This window comes from Dendrobates tinctorius, unplaced genomic scaffold (genome assembly GCF_039654945.1).
Source record: "Dendrobates tinctorius isolate UK_male_01 unplaced genomic scaffold, ASM3965494v1 ptg000028l, whole genome shotgun sequence".
Lineage (NCBI taxonomy): Eukaryota > Metazoa > Chordata > Amphibia > Anura > Dendrobatidae > Dendrobates > Dendrobates tinctorius.
The window spans coordinates 7077088-7103579 of NW_027361696.1; the positions used below are offsets into that span (position 1 = coordinate 7077088).

The 26492-nt window shown below is 45.8% G+C and overlaps 1 protein-coding gene and 1 long non-coding RNA gene across 2 annotated transcripts; one reads left to right on the forward strand and one right to left on the reverse strand.

The window, feature by feature from the left end:
* Nucleotides 1–2992: 2992 nt before the first annotated feature.
* Nucleotides 2993–10830, reverse strand: LOC141085664 (uncharacterized). Its single transcript, XM_073571242.1, has 3 exons — nucleotides 10087–10830; nucleotides 7599–7633; nucleotides 2993–3252 (listed from the first exon to the last, which is right to left on the reverse strand). Exons 1-2 carry the CDS (start codon nucleotides 10828–10830, stop codon nucleotides 7625–7627), a joined length of 753 nt encoding a protein of 250 aa, XP_073427343.1. The 3' UTR covers nucleotides 2993–3252; nucleotides 7599–7624.
* Nucleotides 3892–15076, forward strand: LOC141085052 (uncharacterized). The gene is made up of 3 exons (XR_012231205.1): nucleotides 3892–4007; nucleotides 14420–14477; nucleotides 14864–15076. It is a non-coding gene; the product is annotated as an uncharacterized lncRNA (long non-coding RNA).
* Nucleotides 15077–26492: the final 11416 nt, after the last annotated feature.

A 26492-nucleotide genomic window follows, 5' to 3' on the forward strand; every position in this document is an offset into this window, starting at 1 on the left:
AGGAGCTGTGACGTCACACGACTTTTGCTGCAGGCAGATACAGGGCTCGCAATGAGGATTTGTGATGTCACCGGATGTTTGCTGCAGGCAGATCCTGGGCTCGGTGAGGAGTTGTGACATCACCGGACATTTGCTGCAGGCAGATCCAGCGCTCACAATGAGGAGCTGTAAAGTCACCGGATGTTTGCTGCAGGTGGTTTCAGGGCTCCCAATGACTAATCTATAGAGATCCGAGAGCAGCTACTTCGCAGGCGCGGGTGGCGCCATCTTGAAGGAGGAACTTTTTTTTCTTCTCCTCCAAGATGGCGCTGTCGGCGCATGCTCAATAGCAGCTATTGGATCTCTATACACACTGATAGTTGCTACTGTGCGGGTGTGCCGGGCGCTATTTTCAAATTTATTTTTTTGTTCCTTCAATAACATGAAGAACAGTGATTAATAGGACACTAAACATGCAATTATGCTGCAGTACAGGGGCCACAGCCGGCACCTGCCCACAAAAGGGTTTGTTTTTTTTCTTCAGTATGTACAGATATTCATTATGTAAACTAGGGGGCGGGTCAGTGAGGGATCTGTCAGCAGTCTGCATTATGAATACCTAATCAGGGCACCACATGAAGATCTCCCCACAGACCGGCCCCTCACCATGAGCATATCATTAACTCAAAACTGAAAATAAAGATTACACAACAACCACAAGACAGATTTCATCATCTGGTATCATGGTAATCAGTATAATGGTGTCGACCTGACACTGTAGTTACCGTGTGTAGCTACTGTGCACAATCCTGAACACAGATTCCCTCTAAAAAGTTCCCATGTTGAAAGAAAGAGATGATCTGATCATGTTCTGTCCCCACATGAGGTGAATGGAGGTGTAGTTGAGTGGGGCTGGGAGAGATTCCTACCTTCCGTTTCCTCGATGCAGAGCAGACATGACTATTGTTGCTGTTTTGCTGTTCTTGCGTCCGGAGAGATGATACACACCAGATATTATGAAGTCCAGACTTGTTTATTGGAAATCTGGACATACAGCATATGATTGGTAATGCAGTACTTCTCCAGAAATGCAGGTGTAACAACCCAGGTGGTACAGCAAGATGTGTGCAGCAAGAAATGCAGCAAGATGATTCAGCAAATTTAGCAAATTGTGTGTGGTCAAAAAACTGATGCCTTCCACAGCCTGTTAAGCGTGTCTCTCCCAGGTGAAAAAGAAACTAGTAATGGCCACCGGCAGGAAGAAGAGTCACTGACCTGGAAGTGGGAGGCATGTGCTAGAATTAATTAGCTGCTGTCTGCTATACAGAAAAGGACAGCAGGTGGCAGCAGACCAAATGCAAAACTGAATACAAAGAAAGGTAACATAACACAATCTATATAAGCATATAGTCATAACTTTAGATGGAACAGCACACTCCCCATCTGAAATTCCATAAGGGATTTCACTATATTAATGTTTTTTTTGTTTAAGTAAAGTTCAATAGCCTAGAAAGGAAACACAAATATGCATGCAATAATAACAACTTCAAAACGAGGTAGATGACAGTCAGTTCCTGAGACAATCCAATGGTATCCATCTTCGGATCGGAGAAGCCGCACTAGGCCAAACTGTCTCTGACCCAACGGTAATCCAATGGATGAAGTAGTAGGGCAGTGTTCTGTTCGTTGTTCATCCTACCAGAACGTCCTCAATTGGCAATATCAACACGAGCTCTTGGATTGGCTTCTGAAATGTCTTATGCTTGCCTTTCCTAAGGACCTTCAGCTCCACCTTCCAGACCTTACTGTCTTGACTAGGGAAAGTCTTTGTAACGATTCCCATAGGCCAGTCGATCCTTCGGGCTTGTTGTTCTTTCATTAGTACCACGTCTCCTTTCAAGTTTGGTTTATTCTGTCGCCATTTTCTTCTCCCTTGGAAAGTCATGAGATATTCCTTTCTCCACCGGTTCCAGAAATAGTCAGCGAGGTACTGCACACGTTTCCACTGTTTCTGGTAGGTGTTTGCATGAGTAAACTTTCCGCTGACTGTTAGCGGGTTTCTGGTCTTTTGGGTGAGAAGAGTAGCTGGTGTAAGAATGGTCGGCATTTTGGGATCCATTGACACTGGGACAAGTGGTCTTGAGTTGATTATGGCAGAAACTTCGGCCAGAAGAGTAACCAAGGTCTCATGCATAAGCCTTGAAGAGTTTACGTCCATAAACATAGAATTCAGGATGTTGAGTGAGATCCCGATCATCCTTTCCCAGGAACCTCCCATGTGAGAACTATATGGAAGATTGATGATCCAGGTGCAACCTCTTTCTGCCAGCTGATCCTGAATTGGCTTGATGTCAATATCCAGCTTTCGACATGCACCGATGAAGTTGCTTCCACGGTCGGACCTCAACTGTTTCACCGGACCTCTTATCGCTAGAAACCGTCGGAGAGCGTTGATCAGGCTGGATGTGTCCATAGACTCTATTACCTCTATGTAGATGGCACGGACACTCATGCAAATGAATAGTATGGCCCATCGTTTGCTGTTGGCATGGCCACCTCGAGTTCTGCATGCAGATACCATCCATGGCCCAAAGACATCTAGGCCAATGTAGGTGAAAGGCGGTTCGGCACTCAGTCTGTCAGAGGGCAGGTCGGCCATTTGTTGATGTACCTGTTTTCCTCTGGTTTTCTGACACTGCACACAGCGATGTAGTGATCCTGCTACACGTCTTTTCATACCTATGATCCAAAGCCCTGCAGACCGTAACTTGCCTTCTGTGATCTGCCTGCCTTGGTGCTCAGTTTTTTCATGAAAGTGCAGGATCAGTAGATCAGTGATATGATGTTTACTGGGAATGATGCAAGGATGTTGCTCTGAAACCACAATCTTGGCTTGATTTAAATGACCACTGACTCTCAGCAAACCAAAGCTGTCCATTACTGGATTCAAATGGGCAATGGGGCTTTTCAGAGGGATCTGCTGTTTGTGGTGAAGGCATTCCCACATATAGAGAGTAAAAAAATTAAATTAAGCAAGTGCTAGAGAGACTATTGGCCACAAGTCAATTTTAACATTCTAGGCATCAGGAGTAACAATGGGGATAAGCAGCAGACCTAGATGAGACATATTATAGTATTGTCTCTGTACATGATGAAATAACAGGGGTGGTGGAAACACAAGGCAGGCAAATAAGGCAGATATACTGAGTACTAACCTCAAGTAGTGTCAAGGAAAAGATTAATTAGAGCATTTTCAGAAGTCCCAAACAGGGGCTGTAGGAGAAAACATGAGAAATGAATGTGGAGAAGAAAAAAATGGATCAGAAGGAGATGTTATGCACCAGGTGGTGCTGCAGAGCTGACCTGATGGCATGGGAGCAGCCTGGACCTGCGGTGTTGTAAGTGTGTGCTCAAGAAAGCACGGTATATATATGTGTATTAAGAAGGTGCAGGATGATGACGTCATAAAGCCAAAGTGGCTAGAGCGTCCTGGCGTCTGTATGGGGTTTGCAGCATAGGGAGGGAGGGACTGGGCCGCCATCAGGGCATGACAGGCATTACACCTGTATGGGGCCCCGGTGATCAGGGGGGCCCGCCCGGGCCCAGCGGCCGCGGCAGTAACTGAGCAAGTTGGGCGTTGCAGCCTGGTCCGCGCTCGCCGCTCGGGTCCCGGCCGGGCCCCCCTTACAATTATTTCAGCGGTTCGGCCCCCCCCATTCTCCCCCCTCAGCCTGCTCTGCCTGTGTTACATTCACAGTTCACTCAGTCTGTGACAGACGGCCAGCGCTTGGCTCCTCCTCCCCTCCCCAGTGCACCATGGTTGGATGGTCACTCCAGCACCGCCCCCGGCTCACCATGTGATGTGACGTCACACGCTGCCTCTTCACTTCCTCATTCCTGAGAAAGCTGAAGAGCGGTGTGCACGTGGCGTCCGCGTGGGAGCGGCTGCAGGTTTGCAGCAGAGCAGAAGATGTCAGGTCCCTGGGACGGGTCACGGTCTGACGGTGCTGTGGACAGCCAGCGAGCAGGTAAGTGAATTCTTTTTATGTCTGTATGTCTGGCTGCAGCTTGCTGATCATGGGGATGGGGACATTGGGAGCCGAGGACCTGTTGTCTCAGTCCAAACATGGGGGGGGGTCTCTGGGGGCCCCGGAGCCGGGGGCCAGTTGTTGTGGGGAGTCTCTGGGGGCCCGGGGGGGCTGTTGTGTCTGATCATGGGGGGGGAGTCTGGGGGCCCGGGGGGGCTGTTGTGTCTGATCATGGGGGGGAGTCTGGGGGCCCGGGGGGGCTGGTTGTGTCTTATCATGGGGGACATTGGGGGTCCTGTGGGGACCCAGGGGCCTGGCTGATGGTGGGGGACCCAGGGGCCTGCCTGGCTGTCCGTGGGGGGTCACCCAGGGGCCCACCCTGCTGTTTGTGAGGGGGGCCTGGGGGACCCAGGGGTCCAACTAATGATGGGGGGGACCCAGGGGCTCACCCGGCTGTCCGTGGGTGGTCACCCAGGGGCTCACCCGGCTGTCCATGGGTGGTCACCCAGGGGCTCACCCGGCTGTCCGTGGGTGGTCACCCAGGGGCCCACCTGGCTGTCCGTGGGGGGGGCCTGGGGGACCCAGGGGCCCAGCTGATGGTGGGGACCCAGGGGCTCACCCGGCTGTCCGTTGGGGGGTCACCCAGGGGCCCGCCCGGCTGTCTGTGGGGGGTCACTCATGGGCTCACCTGGGTGTCCGTGGGGGGGGCCTGGGGGACCCAGTGGCCCAGCTGATGGTGGGGACCCAGGGGCCCAGCTGATGGTGGGGACCCAGGGGCCCAGCTGATGGTGGGGACCCAGGGGCCCAGCTGATGGTGGGGACCCAGGGGCCCAGCTGATGGGGGGGACCCAGGGGCCCGCCCGGCTGTCCGTGGAGGGGTCTGGGGGACCAAGGGGCCCAGCTGATGATGGGGGGGGGCCTGGCTGTTCATGGGGGGTCTGAGGGGGCTGATGATGGGGAGACCCAGGAGGCCCGGCTGATGGGGTGAGCCAGGGCCCAGGGGGACAGATCTCCAGTGCCAAGATTAGTAGGCACATTGTCTCCACCTGCAGCTCAGCCCGTATTCCTTTCCTTTTAGTTATCACAGACTGTACAGACCAGTACGAGCACGTTGACTGTCTCCACCTGCAGCTCAGCCCGTAGTCCTATTCTTTCTGTCAGCACAGACTGTGCTGCACATGCACAGACAGTACCAGCATGTTGACTGTCTCCACCTGCAGCTCAGCCCGTAGTCCTATCCTTTCCATCAGCACAGACTCTGCTGCACATGCACAGTACCAGCATGTTGACTGTCTCCACCTGCAGCTCAGCCCGTAGTCCTATCCTTTTAGTTATCACAGACTGTGCTGACCAGTACCAGCATGTTGACTGTCTCTACCTGCAGCTCAGCCTGTAGTCCTACATGGGGTATCAGCCTACTCAGGACAAATTGCACAACTACTGTTAGGGTCCAATTTCTCATGTTACACTTGGGGAAAAACAAACATTGGGGGTGAAAAGATAATTTTTGCGAAAATAAAATTAGATTTTAGATTGGCACCTAATAAAAACCAAATACAAGCGGTTAGTATGTTAATCAAAAGCCCAAGACAATAGAAAAGGCCGCTTTGTAAATAGGGTTAAAGTTAGAGTAGAAAAAAAGGGGTTACTAGAAATACTAGGGTCAATGATAATACCCTTTTCTTATGAAAAGTGACTTCTTCCACTCCTGATGAAGTCACGTTAGTGACGAAATGTGTCGGGTAACAAGAGTGGCATCCCGTTCCTGGGACCAGGGCATTCATTATGGTTCGTCATGTTCAGTGAGCATGTCTTTGTTCTGCTAGTAGCAAGGGTGGCTTATCATAAGAAAAGGGTATTACAAAGTGGCCTTTTCTGTTGTCTTGGGCTTTTGATTAACATACTATCCGCTTGTATTTGGTTTTTCTTAGATGCCAATCCTATTGCTAACATGGCTGTTTGTTATTTATAAGGTGGCTTGTTGTAATATCATCAATATTTCTTGTTTAAGCATAAGACTTTTTTGATTGTAGAGTTATTTGAAATTCGGAGGATTTCATTGGCCACAACTAATACACTGAATATATGTGTTTATTATGTACTTGTAGCTCTGGCATGCTACATAGAATACTGAACTTTTATTGAATATTGTTGTACATTTATATATTGCCCAGGACCGTCTAGCCGCTCCCTTATATACAGGTCACGTTTGGTGACACCTGCATATATTTTAAATGTTTTTATCATTTGTGGTGTTTTTCTGCACATCTATATGTACTAAAAATTAACTTTATAAGGGTGATCCCTGCATGTGTGTATGTCTACTTTGCTTTCTTTATTTTCTATTTGGATCTACTTTTTGACATACAGCGGTTGGATCCCTGATATATTTGGTTTGTTTTTCCTGATGGTGCCCTCCCTGTTCTGGTATTATACAACGTTTACTGACCGTGGGAACATAGCCTAAAGAGTTTTTGAATTCTGACTGTATAATGCTATGTGCACACGGTGCGGATTCTGCTGCGGATTTTTCTGCACAGATTTTACTAAATCCGCAGGTCAAATGACCAGCATTTTTCCTGCTGATTTAGTGCATATTTTGTGCGGATTTACTGCAGTTTTTGTGCGTTTTTTCCCTGCGGATTTCAAGAATGGAGCAGGTGGAAAACTGCAGCAAAACCGCCCAAAAGAAGTGACATGCTGCTTCTTTTAATTCCGCGCAGAAAAATCCGCAGCATGTGCACAGCGGATTTTGTTTTACATAGCCAATAATGGTATTGTACAGGGCCGCCATCAGGGCATGACAGGCATTACACCTGTATGGGGCCCCGGTGATCAGGGATTTTGGAAGGCTCGCATGGTGAAGGAGGAGCTAGGGTGGAGGTGGAACTGGGGGTGGAGCCTGGGCAGAGTCTCAAGGGGGGGCCCCATAAATTTTGCCAGTATGGGGCCCCGAAATTCCTAGTGGCAGCCCTGGGGAGGGAGAGCAGAGGGAGGTCAGGCTGAGGGCAGTGTGTGTTTGGAAGAAGTCATGTGGTCACTCAGAGCAGTACCTGCACTGTTGAAGGAGAGACTCAGTAGTAGAGGGAGGGGTGAGAAGGGGAGAGAACAGTTTATGATAAATGAAAGAGAGGAAGGAATGAAGTTGGAAATGTGTAAATAAATAAAAAAGAAGTAGAGGGGAAGAAAAAGAAAGATAAGAAAAGTGGGTTAATAAATAAGAAGAAGGGATATAGGTAAAAAAGAGGGGGGGAAGGAAACAGGGGAAAAAATAAAACATGGAAAAAAATAAATGAAATGGGAAAAATAAATTGAAAAAATAAAAAGTAAAAAAATTTAAAATTTAAAAAAATAAAAAATAAATAGTAAGATGAAAATAAAGAACAAAAAATAAAAAAATGAAAAAATAAAAAAATGAATTAATGATAGAATTTGAGAGAAAATGTGAAAAAAAGGGGGAAAAAGGGAATGAAATAAAAATAATAATTATAATAATAATAATAATAAAAAAGGGGAAAAAAGAAAAAGAAAAACGAAAAACGGATGAAAAATAAAAAATGAAAAAATATATTTATATACGGGAATACTCACCCATGCGGGGGAGGGGGGAAAAAAAATTAGTGGATCTGTAAGATAAAGAAATAAAAAGAATTGAGATACAATGAGATGGAAAGCCGCCATTCCACCACCCTAAGGGATAAAAAGACAACATAATATTAGGTTAATAATATATGTGAATACATGATTAAACCAAAGATGCATAAAATAGGTAGAAATCCAAGGAACTAATGCGGGCTAAGGTCCAACTCACGGTTAAGGCCTTTAGGGGCCAAAGTCTGTAACCTATATATCCAGAAGGATTCCCTTGATTTTAGGAGCTTGATGTGGTCACCTCCCCTGCGCGGTCTTTCAACTTTTTCTATAACCTGGAACCTGAGTTGAGATACTGAGTGGTTGGCGTTGATGAAGTGATATGGGATTGGAAGCCAAGTCTTCTTGCACCGGATAGTTGATTTATGGCTCGAAATTCTGTTGCGTACGTGCTGAGTAGTTTCGCCAACGTATAAAAGGCCACAGGGGCACTTAATTAGGTAAACCACATAGTTCGTGTCACATGTAAAAAAGCCCCTGATGCCATAGCGTTTGCCAGTACGTGGATGTGTTATGTCGCTCCCCTTGATCACATTGGAGCAACAAGCGCACCCAAGACAGGGAAATGTGCCCTTTCGTTCAGTTCCAAGAAAGGTCTGTCTAGGAGTTCTAGTTAGACTACCAATATCGGCTCTGACCAGCTCATCTCGGATATTTCTAGGACGGCGTTTGCACATAAGTGCTGGTGTTTTAAATGCCTCAATGTGGGGATAGGATCTAGGTAGAATTGACCAATGTTTGTGGATAATGTGATAAATTTTGGGCATAACAGGATGGTGGGTGTGTACGAAGGTGACACGTTCTCCTTTGGGTTGAGATGGTTGCAGAGGGCAAGGTTCCAGGGCACGGCGTGTTTCACTTTCAAGAAGTTTGGTGGGATAATGCCTTACTTTGAATTTGTCTGACATTTCATTGAGGCGAATGGGAGCCAGAGTAGGGTCTGTGACAATTCTAGTAACGCGTGTGAACTGAGAACGGGGGAGACTATCCTTGGTAGAGGCAGGGTGACAGCTTGTGTAATGAAGAAGGTTGTTGGAGTCGGTGGGTTTAACATATAGATCAGTAGAGAGTGTACCAGTGCAGGACTTGATTACTAGTGTATCCAGGAAAGAGATCTGTGAAGAATTGCAATTAAGGGTGAACTGTAATTCAGGTCTGATAGAATTAAGATGTTCCGTGAAGGAAAGTAAGTCCTCGAGGGTACCCAGCCATAGACAAAAAATATCGTCGATATATCGTAGCCAACATTGGCTGTATGTTTTGAAAAGGGTATTATTGTAGACATAGGAACATTCGAAATCATTCATGTAGGCATTAGCGTAAGCAGGTGCTACGTTAGCACCCATTGCGGTCCCGCGGCACTGTAGATAAAATTGGTCCCCAAAGAGAAAGAAATTTTCTTTCGAGATGATGGACAGGAGATCAATACAAAGCTGAATGGAGTTGTGGGAAAGGTCAGAGGACTCAAGGAGGGTTTTGGTAGCACTAATCCCTAGGTCGTGATCTATAGAAGTATATAAGCTTTTGACATCCAGGGTGACTAGGAGACATTCCGGAGGGATATTGTCAATTAGTCGAATAAAGGAGAGAAAGTGACCTGTATCTAGGACAAAGGACTTGGTAGTTTTGGTAAGAGGGGTCAAGATTTTTTCTAAAAAGGTGGAGATTGGGGAGAAGATTGAATCAGTAGAGGCAACGATAGGGCGGCCAGGAGGTTTAAGTAGAGACTTGTGAATTTTGGGTAATGTGTAGAATACAGGGTTGACTGGGTTAGAATTTTTGAGAAATGTGACGGTTTTGGAATCAATGGTTTTTAGGGTCAGATACCTGTCAAGGACTTCGTCAATTAGGAGCTTAATGCGTGGTGTAGGATCACGGAAAATTTTCTGGTATGTGGAGGAATCAGAAAGTTGACGTGAAATTTCATCCATATAGTCGGAGAAATTTTGGATGACAATGGCTTCTCCCTTGTCAGCCGGTTTGATGATTATTGATTTATTATTCTTTAGGGAATCAATGGCTTGTCTCTCTATAGGGGTAATGTTACTATGTGTAGGTAATAAACCTTTTTCGTGTTCAGCTAAAATGTATTCTATGTCTTTCTGGACTACATCAATAAAAGCCTCAACAGCATGAAAGGTGTGTGGTGGAGAGAAGTTACTGGGGTTGCGTAGACCGAGGGAAGAGATGGATAAATCGGGAATGGGGTTCCCCCCAATTGGAGGGGCCCTGTTCCCTGGGGTGACTGGTTCCAGTCCAAAATGCGTTTTAAGGCGAATCTTCCGAAAAAAGTTCTGTAGATCTTGTGATAGCTGGAATTTATCCCAAGGAGGGGTGGGACAGAATGATAAGCCTTTTTGAAGAACAGACAGCTCTAACGGGCTAAGGGTGTAGGATGAGATGTTGAAGACCGAGTTGGTGGGCTTACCTGAGATCTGGTCGTCATACGTTCTGCGTAGTTTGCGGCTTGCCCTCCGGGTCGGTCTCCTCCTGCCGTCTGTTGATGGTTGTTTCTTGAAGGTTGACGCCTGGCTAAAAAACGATTGTGAGATGAGCTTCCAGTGGAGCTGTCGCTGTCGGTGTGGTAAGCGCCTGTGCGTCTTTGATTGTAGTTCCTTCGCCCAGAGCCCGTAGAGGAGGAGTCGTGCCATCTGTAGACCCTGTCGTAGGTATAGTCGTCTGCGTCCCTTTGGAATTTGGCTCGTTTTCTGTCTTGTAGGGTTTTACGGTTTTCGTCAAGGGACTTGTCCGTTTTGGTTTTAAGGTTTTGCCAATCGCTGTTAGAAAGAGTGGAGCTAAGTTGTTCCTCTATAGAAGCAATTTTCGTGGATGTCTCGGTAATTGCTGTGTAGAGAAAATCAATTGTTAACAGAATAATATCAAGTGAACATTTGTTAAGTATTTGCTGGAATCTTTCACAGAACTCAGGTTTGTCTGAGAATAAGGTAGGTCGGAGATGGCTCCGCAGGCCCCGTGGAATTCTATCTAATTTATGATACTCCGCCAGAGTGGTAGCATGTAGATCATAGGCCAGTAGTCGTCGTCGTTCCCTTTCGTAGTCTCTAGTGCGGGTTTCTTGAGCAGGGGTTTTCAAGAAGTCCTCTGAAGAGGTAACCTGGGACAGGATCCGAGTAGTTGTTGTGTCGTCAAAGGCAAAGGTATTCCGAGACATTTAGGGTGCAGGTGCAAGCGTCAACAAAAAACCGAGCAAAAGAAGAAAGACGCGCACTCTTGCTGTGGAGGAGATAGGTGCTGACTGTACGTGGAGGGTCCACAAACAGTAGTCAGTAGATAAACAGTCGTACTCAAGTGTGGATTAATCTTGCAAAAAATCTTGAAGATTTTGTGAAATTTTTGGATTTTTATTTTATTTCAAATGCATCAAATAGTGTAACACCGCAGACAAAAGAAGTATCCAAAATGTGGGTATAATATCGTAATCCAGGATATGAGTATACTATGGTTACGTTTCGACCTACTAAGAGGCCTTTCTCAAACCATACTGAAAAATAAAATAAAAAGCAATTACAACAATGAATATGGACGACAAACTCGCGGAAAGCTGGAAAAGACTGGAACCAGTCACCCCAGGGAACAGGGCCCCTCCAATTGGGGGGAACCCCATTCCCGATTTATCCATCTCTTCCCTCGGTCTACGCAACCCCAGTAACTTCTCTCCACCACACACCTTTCATGCTGTTGAGGCTTTTATTGATGTAGTCCAGAAAGACATAGAATACATTTTAGCTGAACACGAAAAAGGTTTATTACCTACACATAGTAACATTACCCCTATAGAGAGACAAGCCATTGATTCCCTAAAGAATAATAAATCAATAATCATCAAACCGGCTCACAAGGGAGGAGCCATTGTCATCCAAAATTTCTCCGACTATATGGATGAAATTTCACGTCAACTTTCTGATTCCTCCACATACCAGAAAATTTCCCGTGATCCTACACCACGCATTAAGCTCCTAATTGACGAAGTCCTTGACAGGTATCTGACCCTAAAAACCATTGATTCCAAAACCGTCACATTTCTCAAAAATTCTAACCCAGTCATCCCTGTATTCTACACATTACCCAAAATTCACAAGTCTCTACTTAAACCTCCTGGCCGCCCTATCGTTGCCTCTACTGATTCAATCTTCTCCCCAATCTCCACCTTTTTAGAAAAAATCTTGACCCCTCTTACCAAAACTACCAAGTCCTTTGTCCTAGATACAGGTCACTTTCTCTCCTTTATTCGACAAATTGACAATATCCCTCCGGAATGTCTCCTAGTCACCCTGGATGTCAAAAGCTTATATACTTCTATAGATCACGACCTAGGGATTAGTGCTACCAAAACCCTCCTTGAGTCCTCTGACCTTTCCCACAACTCCATTCAGCTTTGTATTGATCTCCTGTCCATCATCTTGAAAGAAAATTTCTTTCTCTTTGGGGACCAATTTTATCTACAGTGCCGCGGGACCACAATGGGCGCTAACGTAGCACCTGCTTACGCTAATGCCTACATGAATGATTTCGAATGTTCCTATGTCTACAATAATACCCTTTTCAAAACATACAGCCAATGTTGGCTACGATATATCGACGATATTTTTTGTCTATGGCTGGGTACCCTCGAGGACTTACTTTCCTTCACGGAACATCTTAATTCTATCAGACCTGAATTACAGTTCACCCTTAATTGCAATTCTTCACAGATCTCTTTCCTGGATACACTAGTAATCAAGTCCTGCACTGGTACACTCTCTACTGATCTATATGTTAAACCCACCGACTCCAACAACCTTCTTCATTACACAAGCTGTCACCCTGCCTCTACCAAGGATAGTCTCCCCCGTTCTCAGTTCACACGCATTACTAGAATTGTCACAGACCCTACTCTGGCTCCCATTCGCCTCAATGAAATGTCAGACAAATTCAAAGTAAGGCATTATCCCACCAAACTTCTTGAAAGTGAAACACGCCGTGCCCTGGAACCTTGCCCTCTGCAACCATCTCAACCCAAAGGCGAACGTGTCACCTTCGTACACACCCACCATCCTGTTATGCCCAAAATTTATCACATTATCCACAAACATTGGTCAATTCTACCTAGATCCTATCCCCACATTGAGGCATTTAAAACACCAGCACTTATGTGCAAACGCCGTCCTAGAAATATCCGAGATGAGCTGGTCAGAGCCGATATTGGTAGTCTAACTAGAACTCCTAGACAGACCTTTCTTGGAACTGAACGAAAGGGCACATTTCCCTGTCTTGGGTGCGCTTGTTGCTCCAATGTGATCAAGGGGAGCGACATAACACATCCACGTACTGGCAAACGCTATGGCATCAGGGGCTTTTTTACATGTGACACGAACTATGTGGTTTACCTAATTAAGTGCCCCTGTGGCCTTTTATACGTTGGCGAAACTACTCAGCACGTACGCGACAGAATTTCGAGCCATAAATCAACTATCCGGTGCAAGAAGACTTGGCTTCCAATCCCATATCACTTCATCAACGCCAACCACTCAGTATCTCAACTCAGGTTCCAGGTTATAGAAAAAGTTGAAAGACCGCGCAGGGGAGGTGACCACATCAAGCTCCTAAAATCAAGGGAATCCTTCTGGATATATAGGTTACAGACTTTGGCCCCTAAAGGCCTTAACCGTGAGTTGGACCTTAGCCCGCATTAGTTCCTTGGATTTCTACCTATTTTATGCATCTTTGGTTTAAGCATGTATTCACATATATTATTAATCTAATATTATGTTGTCTTTTTATCCCTTAGGGTGGTGGAATGGCGGCTTTCCATCTCATTGTATCTCAATTCTTTTTATTTCTTTATCTTACAGATCCACTAATTTTTTTTCCCCCCTCCCCCGCATGGGTGAGTATTCCCGTATATAAATATATTTTTTCATTTTTTATTTTTCATCCGTTTTTCGTTTTTCTTTTTCTTTTTCTTCTTTCCCCTTTTTTATTATTATTATTATTATTATTATTATTATTATTATTTTTATTTTATTCCCTTTTTCCCCCTTTTTTTCACATTTTCTCTCAAATTCTATCATTAATTCATTTTTTTATTTTTTCATTTTTTTATTTTTTGTTCTTTATTTGCATCTTACTATTTATTTTTTATTTTTTTAATTTTTAAATTTTTTTACTTTTTATTTTTTCAATTTATTTTTCCCATTTCATTTATTTTTTTCATGTTTTATTTTTTCCCCTTTTTCCTTCCCCCCCCTCTTTTTTACCTATATCCCTTCTTCTTATTTATTAACCCGCTTTTCTTATCTTTCTTTTTCTTCCCCTCTACTTCTTTTTTATTTATTTACACATTTCCAACTTCATTCCTTCCTCTCTCTCATTTATCATAAACTGTTCTCTCCCCTTCTCACCCCTCCCTCTACTACTGAGTCTCTCCTTCAACAGTGCAGGTACTGCTCTGAGCGACCACATGACTTCTTCCAAACACACACTGCCCTCAGCCTGACCTCCCTCTGCTCTCCCTCCCTATGCTGCAAACCCCATACAGACGCCAGGACGCTCTAGCCACTTTGGCTTTATGACGTCATCATCCTGCACCTTCTTAATACACATATATATACCATGCTTTCTTCAGCACACACTTACAACACCGCAGGTCCAGGCTGCTCCCATGCCATCAGGTCAGCTCTGCAGCACCACCTGGTGCATAACATCTCCTTCTGATCCATTTTTTTCTTCTCCACATTCATTTCTCATGTTTTCTCCTACAGCCCCTGTTTGGGACTTCTGAAAATGCTCTAATTAATCTTTTCCTTGACACTACTTGAGGTTAGTACTCAGTATATCTGCCTTATTTGCCTGCCTTGTGTTTCCACCACCCCTGTTATTTCATCATGTACAGAGACAATACTATAATATGTCTCATCTAGGTCTGCTGCTTATCCCCATTGTTACTCCTGATGCCTAGAATGTTAAAATTGACTTGTGGCCAATAGTCTCTCTAGCACTTGCTTAATTTAATTTTTTTACTCTCTATATGACATTTTCCTAATTGCCCTAGGGACCTTTATGTTGTTGTGCTTAAATTTGTATAGATATATGTTTTGCCTTTAGGGTTTTTTTTGCACTACTTTTCTGTTGTGTTTTTTTTGTTAGTATTTTTTTAAAAAAATATTTTTTTAAAATTTTTTTCACGTTTATTTTTTCTTTTCCAGCTTTCCGCGAGTTTGTCGTCCATATTCATTGTTGTAATTGCTTTTTATTTTATTTTTCAGTATGGTTTGAGAAAGGCCTCTTAGTAGGTCGAAACGTAACCATAGTATACTCATATCCTGGATTACGATATTATACCCACATTTTGGATACTTCTTTTGTCTGCGGTGTTACACTATTTGATGCATTTGAAATAAAATAAAAATCCAAAAATTTCACAATCTTCAAGATTTTTTGCAAGATTAATCCACACTTGAGTGTGACTGTTTATCTACTGACTTCCACAGCCTGGTAAGCGTGTCTCTCCCGGGTGAAAAATAAACTAGTAATGGCCACCAGCAGGAAGAGAAGGAGTCACCTGACCTGGAAGTGGGAGGCATGTACTAGAATTAATTAGCTGCCGTCTGCTATACAGAAAAGGACAGCAGGTGGCAGCAGACCAAATGCAAAACTGAATACAAAGAAAGGTAACATAACACAATCTATATAAGCATATAGTCATAACTTTAGATGGAACAACACAGATGATGTCGGCAGGACTCGCCATCCATGGATTAAGTATGGTGGCTCCTGACCCACCCCAAACAGACGAGGCCACAGGGGAGAAGCATTGGCGATTGTGAACCACCACCAGAAGTACATGCTACTGTCCATACAGATAACTACAGACCATGTGCTGGTATGGCCAACTGATCTCTCCCGATCCTTCATACACACAACGCTCAGCTGAGGATTCATGTCTGCTCTATAGGGAGGGTGCAGTAAGTCACTGCCATATGAGGCAAAAAATGATCAGTAGATTAAATTCAGACCACCTGATATGTCAGGAGACCCCCATACACATCAAATGGTTGTCTGCTCCCACCAAAATGTGAATGATCAGACAAATTTCATCTGATGTGTATGGAAGCCTTACCCGCCAAGCTTTGAAGACTCATGTACGCTCGTCTAGGGCAAGTATACATGTGTCAGTGTGTAAGAAGATGGACCGTACCAAAGGTGCCTCTCTTGCGCCGGTTCCGGAACTGTCGGGGCTGTCATCATTGTTATCCGGGGGAAAGATTTGCAACCCGGACCAACCTTTGCACTTGACAGCAGGGGGCGTGACAAAGATAAAAGAGCGGGAAAGGGAAGGCAAACTTTGGTGCAGCGCGCAGCAGGGGAAGTTTGGTGCTCCATCCTCTGGGCACCTTGACAGCGCAGGTCTGCACTATAGATTCCCTGCGGCCAGGTACAGTGACTGTGACCAGAGACTTGCCGTGTGCCCGTTGGCTCCTGCAACCAAAGGTGCCAAATGCTCCTGGCCAGTTGTTACCGCATGTTTGCCGCCTAAGAAAGACCCGGTGACCCATCTAGAACTGTGCCCTTCCTCATCCGCATACTACAGTCGAGTTGCGTCACGCTCTGGCAGTGTTAGAGATTGCGCAGCACTTCGCACGACGAATTCTGGACCCAGGACCACGCACAAGACAGCGAGGACTCACCACCACCGCCGTAAACAGGATCCTCTACTTCTTCAGGACGACATCGGAATCATCAAGCGCCAGTTGCGTAAGCGCCACGGTTGGGACCTAAGACTCTGCAGTCAGGAGGCCGTTGGACTGATAAGTTAACCCTTCATGAACAGTTGCTCTACTTATTATGATTGTTACTTCACCATGCACACATACTGTGCTCATATCACTTGCCATACCCCTGCACCTTCTTACCACTCCCTGTGTGGAGTATACCGTTTAAGTAAAATCAACTTTAACCCTTGCTCTGCCTGTTGTCCGTTACTGCATCCCCCAACCTGCTCACACGTGGAAGACGAGAGAAGCAAATGTGGTGCCCCCAGGAGTATGGTCGCCACAATGGCATTGCCTTCCTCCTAGGGAGGGTGATGTCAGGCTTGGAAGCAATGAAGGGTCTCTCTAGCAGTTAACCATAACATGCAACACAGTTCCCACTCCGGGCCAGCAGAGGGAGCTCTGAACCAGAATGGGGGGAGGAGTGCTCTCTTTGGGCCAGGAAGGGAAATTGGTCAGTGTGAGGAGGCCGAAGGGTGTAGACGTGGAGAGAGAAGCTGGGAGACTGAGCGGGGTTGAGAGCTCGTTCCCAGCTGGAGCGCATGATCTGGAGCCTGGTCTCCAAGGTTGTATGGATGCTGAAGGTCCTGCAACAGAAACCAGAGGAATAGGAAGCTGTAAATGCTCTATTCCCATCTAAGACTCGGAGGCACAACAGCAATGGGTGAGCCAAGAGAAGAGATAGAAGGCTACAGCTGTCTGCCATACGAGGTAGATCTGAGAGGAAACAAGAAGGAGGAACTTCAGTGTAACACAGTACTGCATGTACCTCAAGTAAGTGCTAGGAAGGAGACTACACAACCTATCTGCATAGAGAGATTCCTGAGTTGCTTCCATGCTAATCAGCTCCTGTGCCATCTGTAATCTGGACCCTGGACTGCACTTACAAAGTAAAGGTAAAGAAACTACATTCCGCTGTGTCCTTGTCTTCTTTCTGCAACTTCTCCAGCACTGCTACATCTCTGTGCCAGACACTGCACCCTCTTCCCAAAACACCGATCTACACTGTTCTGGGACTACAGCCCTGCCTGTGGAGGGCTACACCATCATTGCTGTAACACACCATCTGTCCCAGAGGATCTGGCTGCAGCGTCGGCTTAACATCTTCATTGCCTAATACCACAGGTGGCGTCACGAAACTTTCATTAATAAACTTTATTCCATCACTCAACATTCACCCTTTTACGTGGGCACCCAGGGCCACGGACCGGGTCACCGCTGCTGTGACATTCCCCTCTGAAGGACCGGCCCGGTACCGAGTACCCCACAGCCCTGGGAGGGCGACCCACACTGGTTGGCCAAAATACTGTACGGCCTCCCCTTAAAGTGCACAATCTGATAGGCTACTTGTGTAAGTTTAGTGTTTGGCACAATAACACTTGTCATCACACAGATGATAATAAGGCATGCTAAAATGCAATGTCCAATTCCTGCCTTTTGTGACAACATTGGGTGTGGAGCCATATGACAGAGCCCCTCTGCATGGCAGGGCTGCTGACAATTATCTAATGAGGGCAGCCATATTATCTGACCTGCTCCTTCTACATTTCAGGTCATTCCTCCACATGATGGAGACCGTATTCTCACATGTGTCTCCATTTAACTGATGAAGTCACTTGTGAGGTTTAGGTTTTCTGTAAGCTCCTCTCCAGCACTGCCCAACCCCACCATAACCCTGGCTTCATGCTGGCAAGAAAGAAGTCACAGCATGAAGATACACAGCGCGTTCTGTCACCCTTGCCAAGAACGCAATGCAGATGGACGATTCTAATCCCACGATGAAATGACTCGTCCCCGGCAGTTTCTGGATGAGAACAGGTCATGAGCCAGAATATTCTGATCTTGGGTGGGATTTCATGGAAAATAAACATGGTGCTGACCAGTGCGACCCATCAGTATGATCCTTTTCAGTGGCGGCTCGTGCCCTGCAGGGGCAGTGCGGCGAGATGTGTGGAGCCGCACAAGGTTACCTATAGCACGAGGAGAGCGCTGCTCACGAGGAGAGCGCTGCGCTGGCACCAAAATTCTGTATAGCTACATATAGAGGATACATGATTAACCTCTTAGCGACTGGACAATTTTCCATTTTTGCGCCGATTTTGTTATGAAGATTAGCAACATTTTAGATTTTCGTAGATTATACTTTTGCTGACATGAAGACACCACGTGCATTATTTTAACAGTATTTTTTTTTTAACTTCTCACTGTATTTTTCAGTCTCATCCGGAAACCTGTGCTCCTAGTATATACTGCGCTGTGTGCAAGAGAAATCACTGTCTTCTGTGACCATCAGCCACAGGATGGCTTCCATAAGAGTACCGCCATAACAAGCCCCCTGCCGTCACAGCAACCCTTCAGCATGCACCTTGTAAATGCCTCTGTGAGAGACTGACCGCAGCGCTCTACTCACGGCTGATAGAGGCAGAAGATGGCTGAATAATACAGCCATCATCTGCTGACAAAGCAGCCGGCTCTGCTCCTGAGGCCTCATCAAAGACCATAAGCCAACACTGAATGCACCATCACGTCATATGTTGGTAAAGGGTTAGCCATCCTGTGGGAAGATCTTCAAATCAGATCTGCATATAAAGGGGCAGACGATGGTGACTATTCATCCGCAGCAAGTCCAAAACAGTTTGTTTCCACCACGTCAGGCCTACGGCTCTGTGCACACTGAGGTTTTACTGTCATATGTTCAGTCTTTGGAGAGTTTTTCTTTAGGTTTTGAAAATCGGCTGATGGGAAAAAAAGGCCAAGTGACTTATCCGAAGCGGCTTCTGATGGAAAATGCTTCAAACAAGGCACTGTCCAATCAGAAGGCTGCAAAAATGCTTCTGGAAAAGAAACTGCAAAAACTTCAGGAAATGAAAAACTTCACCAAAATTTCCTCAAGTTTATGTGCGCACAAAGTCCAAGCTTAACTTCTGCTCCCAAAAATTCAGTCTGCACATACCCCAAAGAATTGGCGTTTCCTGAAGAGGTTTCCACTAGAAAAGTTTGTGTGCCCACCCTAACGGGTGTCTTCGGAGCGGCCCCGGTTGGAAATCCCACCAGAAAGCAGGAAGTTTGAAGGCATCACTATAGACACAAGTTGCCCGTACTGCAGATGCTTGTTCATCTGGCATCACTCTCCCAACTCTCCATGCACATGGTCCTCTGCCGAGCTTTTATGTGTTTCCTATAGGGAGGGAGGAGAAAGAGGCTGACAGTCACCTGCCGCAGTACTAAAGAATATGGTGAAAAAGTGACCACCAGATCCATATCTCCACTGACATCATCAGTTGCGAGTCCCCCGTATATATTAGGAGGCCAACAAATCTCAAGGAAATTAGCGGGTTCGGAAGACTTTTGGCTAATGTGTATGGGGCCCTAATAATGTGTATGGGGCCCTATCTGCAGCAGGAAATGACCTTATTTAATGTCCCATTAAGACATCTGGCATTGAGAGGAGTCACCTTTAACACACACATTATCTGGGTATTCACAATGCCACCAGCGGAGCGGGAACAACACTCCGTTTTATGAGGAGATTCTGCACCGCTGGGTATTATCAGGGTTTCATCGCCAGCACACAATCCCAGAAACACTGCAAAACTGCAAGGAGCATAGCCTGATCAATCAGACGCCCCTAGGTCACAGAGCTGACACTCTCCCTGTGTTTGCTGGCCATTAGCTGCTCCCAAAGAATCCAAGACATTGATGCAGTTTATCCACACGATGAGAAATCAGATCCATGCTGCAGAATCTTATGTCTAGAGTGCAGTGTGGTGCAGCGGCGTGGAGCATGCAGCGGGGCATGCATCAGCGTGGAGTGTGCTGCTGCATGGAGCAGCATGGAGCATGCAACGGGGTGCAGTGGCATTTAAGCGTGCAGCGTACCATGGGGGATGCAGCAGCTTGGAGCGTGGAGCATGTAGCACTTTGCTACTAAATAACAGACAGCCTAATACACACAAGTGTAAGGAGTGCGGCTGACACATGACAGCTGGCTATTACCCCGGCCACCAGTGAAGCCTGGCAGGTACCAGCCCATACTCCCACGAGTGACACAATCTGCCTCATCCACCTTTGCATCTGAGGAATTAGCTGGGTGATGGGAGCGGTCCGTTCGGCTTGGGCTGATTTCAGCTGCCTGGGAGGATTCCCGCGAGTATCATGTGCAGCTCGCTGGGATCCACATCTGGATCAGGAAAACCTCTATTATAACCTCAAATGAATAACAGAAATAATGACACTGTGATTAAAACTACAGCAGCAGAAAAGTTGTAGTTACCCAGATGACTATTTTTCAAAAACCAAGAAGAATTGACTTTATCTGTACGTTGGCTTTTGGATTTAAGTGTTGATTTCTGGTTTATTGACTTGTAAGCTGATATTTGATATAACAGAGTGTGTTCTTATCCTTGATCAATAGTAAAGTCTACTGATATGCTAATTATACGTTGTCTAGCCCAGATAGTTTGTTGATTTTTAAAACAGAGGAGGAAAATCTATGCAAATAGATTATATAATCAATCAAGGCAACTTGGTTGTCACCATTCTTCTCCTTATCTTTGAGGGTGGACTGAAGGACAGTGGGTAAATCTAAAAATAGGTTACATGCCTCTGTATAAAGAGACTCAGAGACAGAGAGACTCAGAGAGAGAGACACAGCCAGACATTCTGCAAAATACCCAACGGACGAGAGACAGGACTGCAACCAATTCATCATGGCACCAACACGAGGGGCATGGATCTATCATTCTACAGGAAACAACCTAGGGGTTTTCGGCTCTGGTTGGAAGAATACAAATCTGCTCCATTGACCATCATTGGACCATGGATACGTTTGGAGAAAGCCAGGATTGGGACCTGCTGGTCATCTGGCTCCATGAAGATGTTCGGATAAGCCAGGTTGTGACTCTCGTGTCAACTGGCCTTGTGCCTTATATGGACTGTCATCTTCCTACGCTTGTCGTTACCTTCTCTCTGTGTGTGTACCACAGGTGGGGTAGCCGACCATGGGAGCTCTGACATAACATCTGCCATTACCCTGGTGGGTCAGCAGAAGGGTGAGACTCTCTAATGTGCACCATCTTGGGGTATTGTGCTGGGAGTGTTTATGTGTGCTAGCTGCCTGGTTTGTGGTTCAATAAAGTATTGCCACATTGTTTTACCCTCACCCTGTGTTGTCTGATTAGCGTTACGTCCACATTAAAGGGAGAGCAGGAGTTAGGCAGAACGATCCTTGGTCCATGCGATTCTGGCTAGCGGACCTGAGTGCGTTCCGACTCCCCATGTCTCCACGTTATGGTGGCAGCAGTGGGATACTACTCAGCCCAGCAGAACTGGGGGAGCTGCAGAAGGCTAGTGTTTTCACACACCATCCAGGAAACCCACAACCAGGGAGGTATACAGACAGACCCAGCATTGGTGAAGCAAGTACAGCAGGTTTCAGACCCTACTATGTCCAACCCCACCAACTTGGCCTTGTGTAGAAGACCAGAGTGGATGTATGACCTCAACAAGAAGCGGAAACTACAGGAGATGTGCCAGCTTCAACGGATTGAATGGAATTTAATCCAGGAACTACGGAATGTGGAGGACACCATGTGTGGACCCAATGGATACCAGTTGTTACTCTTCAATTACGTGTGGATTTTATTTTCATAAGGAGGACATAGAATATGCTCTGAGGAAACTGAATGATAGAAAGTTTTGTGTCACAAAGGTGAGACCTCTTACATTCGTCACTGTGCTTAAAGACATGTTAAAGACTGCTCCCCATAATTGGAGTTGGAAGATCGGAATCCTATCATGAATGGCTAAATAAGATGGGGGAGCAATGTGAAGAAACCAGATTATATCTTAATTACCCAGATGAATATTTTTCGCAAATCAATAAGAATGGACTTTTTATCTGTATGTTGTCTTCTGGATTTAAGTGTTGATTTCTGGTTGGTCAAGAAAACAGACTTTTGTTTGTATAAGCCTGGAATATTGACTTATAAGCTGATATTTGATATAACATAGTGTGCTGTCATCCTTGATGAATAGTGAGGTCTACTGATATGCTAATTATTGTCTAGCCCAGAGAGTTTGTTGATTTTTAAAACAGAGGAGGAAAATCTTTACAAATAGATTACATAATCAAACAAGGCAACTTGGTAGTCACCATTCTTCTCCTTATCTGTGAGAGTCGACTGATGGTCACTGGGTAAATCGAAAAATAGGTTACATGCCTCTGTATAAAGAGACTCAGACAGAGACTGGGAGAGAGCGACACAGCTGGACATTCTGCCAAACACCTAACGGATGAGACAGGACTGCAGCCAATTCATCATGGCACCATCACGAGGGACACGGATCTCTCATTCTACTGGAAACAACCTAGGGGTTTTCAGCTCTGGTAGGAAGAATACAGATATGCTCCATTGACCATCACTGGACCATGGATACATTTGGAGAAAGCCAGGATTGGGACCCGCAGGTTGCCTGGCTCATTGGAGATGTTCGGATAAGCCAGGTTGTGACTCTCGTGTCAACTGGCCTTGTATCTTATATGGACTCAATGGACTGTCATCTGCCTACACTTGTTGTTACCTCCTCTCTGTGTGTGTACCACAGGTGGACTTGCTGACCCTGGGAGCTCTGATGTAACACCTGCCATTATCCCGGCGAGTCAGCAGAAGGGTGAGACTATGTAATGTGCACCATCTGTGTTGTCTGAGTAGCGTTACACCCACGTTAAAGAGAGAGCAAGCGTTAGGCAGGACGATCCCTGGTCCATTCAGTTTCGGCTAAAGGACCTGGGTACCCTCCGAATACCCCCCATGTCACCAATTACACAGACAGCAGTAAACGATGCCTGAATGATCTGCAATAGATCTGTGACAGTTGTTGAGCGCACACAGTCGGCCATTGCTCTCGACAGCACATGTCTACACAGGACAGTGAGCTGCCGAGAACGATGACATTTTGATAACCAGCATTTTGCCTGCTCGTTGGGTGATCAGTAGCCACTATTATTATGATTCTTAGTGTCCCAATATTGACCGATCTGATCTTTCTTCAGTCGGGGCTCAAACCTAAGAAAACCTCATGAAGGGCAAAATTTCTACAGGAAACCACAAGAATACTGCCATAAACCGACACTAGGCGCACCTCGTCAGGACAGGCGTCTGTAAGGTGATGAGACGCCGATCAGTGAAGGTCAATATAAATAACTGCAGCTCGTCCTCCACATCCAAATATCGCCATGTGACTCAGGTGAAGCGAGATAAGCGTTACACGAGACGTGTCAGCAGGAAAGCGCAGTCCGACCTACAGACAGGAACCGGCAGTCACGTTCCCTCGTCCTTCAGAAAATGTGCTCAATGCTGCCTCATGTACAACACAAAAACAAGAAGAAAAGTATACAATCATAACCCCTCCCCATGATGCCATAGCTCGTGTGTACCATAACCCAGCCCTGTGATGCCACAGCTCGCGTATACCGTAACCCTGCCCCGTGACGCCACAGCTCACGTGTACCATAGCCCCGCACTGTGACGCCACAGCTCCCAAGTACCATAACCCCGCCCCATGACATCACAGCTCCAGTGTACCATAACCTTGTGACATCACATCTCCCTTGTACCATAACCCCACCCCACAACTTCACATCTCCTGTGCACCAAAACCCCGCCCCGTGACATCACAGCTCCCGTATACCATAAGCCCACAACATCACAGTTCCCGTATACCATAACCCTGCTCCAACCATATTGTCCCATAAGAGCAGCACACCCTAATAAAATCAATGTTCTCCCCACTTTGCTGGTGAGACGAGCAGCATGCACATTGGTGTACTCTGATTACCTGACCTTTGGGGACGCTGCTTTTGTGTGGTGTAATATTCTTCTATAGCGATTATTTTCTCTATAAATAACCCCATATTAATATCTGCCATCACACATTCTACATTAGACTGAAGAAAAAGACATAAAAATATCATTCTGATTACTGCGAGCAAATAAGGAAAAAGGATTTCTATGGACACCTTTTAGGGGTGGATGTACATGGTACATAGTACTACAGGACACATCGGGAGCTTTTCTGTATAGGTTTCTATTCAGCAGATGGAGGCCATCAATGCGTTCATTCCGCCTCTGTCAGACTGGTAAATGTCTGCATACTCTAATGTACAGGAAAGCGTAGCGGGCTGCACCTTACTGTACAAAACGTAAATCATGCATTATATTTTACAACGGGTACACATGGCGCACGGAAGACTTGGCATCTATCCTGGCGGTGGCCACTGGGCGCATCACCATTCGGTTTGTACATGGGGGGCTATTACACTCAGCTGCCGTGACCCAGCTGCAGAGGCTGCGCTGCCGTTGTGTCCAATGCCCATTAATTCTAGGCATCTTATGATTAGTAGCGAATAGTGATAAGCGAGCGTGCTAGGATAAGGTGCTATCAGAGTGCGCGTGTGCTAAAAGAGTGTCTTCAGCATGCTCGAAAAATATGTTTGAGTCCCCACGGCCTGTTTGTTAGGCAATCCCTGCATGTGTTGCTGCTGTCGAGCCACAAGGCATGCAGCCGCATGGACTCAAACATATTTTTAAAGCATGCCAAAGACACTTTCTTAGCACCCAAGCATCACTAGAAGCTAACAATCAGCTCTTGCAGAAGTAACAAGAAATCCAAGCAGCGCAGAAGCCATGATCCACGTGACATGTCTGCTGGCCACATGGTGCTGTAGCCACATAACACACCTCTATATTTTTGTCTGGTTCAGGCTTATATAGAATCATAGAATCATAGAATCGTAGAGTTGGAAGGGACCTCCTGGGCCATCTGGTCCAACCCCCTGCTCAAAGCACGATTCGCTAAATCATTCCAGTCAGATGTCTGTCCAGCCTCTGTTTGAAGACTTCCATTGAAGGAGAACTCACCACTTCTCGTGGCAGCCTGTTCCACTCACTGATCACTCTAACTGTCAAAAAGTTTTTTCTAATATCTAATCTGTGTTTCCTCCCATTCAGTTTCATCCCATTGCTTCTAGTCTTTCCTTGTGCAAATGAGAATAAAGATGATCCTTCTACAATGTGACAGCCCTTTAGAAATTTGTAGACAGCTATTAAGTCTCCTCTAAGTCTTCTCTTTTGCAAACTAAACATTCCCAAATCCTGCAACCTTTCCTCATAAGACAGGGTTTGCAGACCGGTCACCATTCTGGTCGCTCTTTTCTGAACTTGCTCCAGTTTGTTGATGTCTTTTTTAAAATGTGGTGCCCAAAACTGGCCACAATATTCCAGATGAAGTCTGACCAAAGAAGAGTAGAGGGAAATAATGACTTCACATGATCTAGACTGTATGCTTCTGTTAATACATCCTAGAATTGCATTTGCCTTTTTTGCTGCAGCATCACACTGTTGACTCATATTCAGTCTGTGATCTATTAGTATACCCAAGTCTTTTTCACATGTGCTGTTGCTTAGCCCTATTCCTCCCATTCTGTGTATGCTTTTTTCATTTTTATTGCCCAGATGTAGTACTTTGCATTTTTCCCTGTTAAAAACCATTCTGTTAGTTTCTGCCCACTGCTCCACTTTATTTATATCTTTTTGAATCCTCTCTCTCTCTCTTCTCTAGTATTAGCTATCCCTCCTAGCTTTGTGTCATCATCATTCTATTGAACGGCTCGTGATGGGAAGTGATGAGCCTGCAGGAATCAAGTCCATACCAAAGCTGCAGGTCCATGTAATGCTGTTGCCTGGTGTTCCTATCTTCAGGAGCACTCTGCTCCCAGTTGCCCATCCCCCTGGTTGCTAGAGGGCAGTGAACACTGACAGTTTGCCAGTGACATTGCTGAGCCGCTGGCTTGAACTGTCTGCCCTCCTTTGCTGTAAGTGGAGGCAGCTTTGTCTTTGCAGCATCAGAGGATCACTCAGGGACAGTGCCTGACTGTTCATCTGACAATTCTGGCAAATGCCAGAAGGGCCTGTCTGCTCATGGGCTGCCTTGTCTGCTATATTGTTAGCAGAATCGGAGGTCTCAAGACACCCATACTGTTAAGAGTTGTGATGGAAAACAA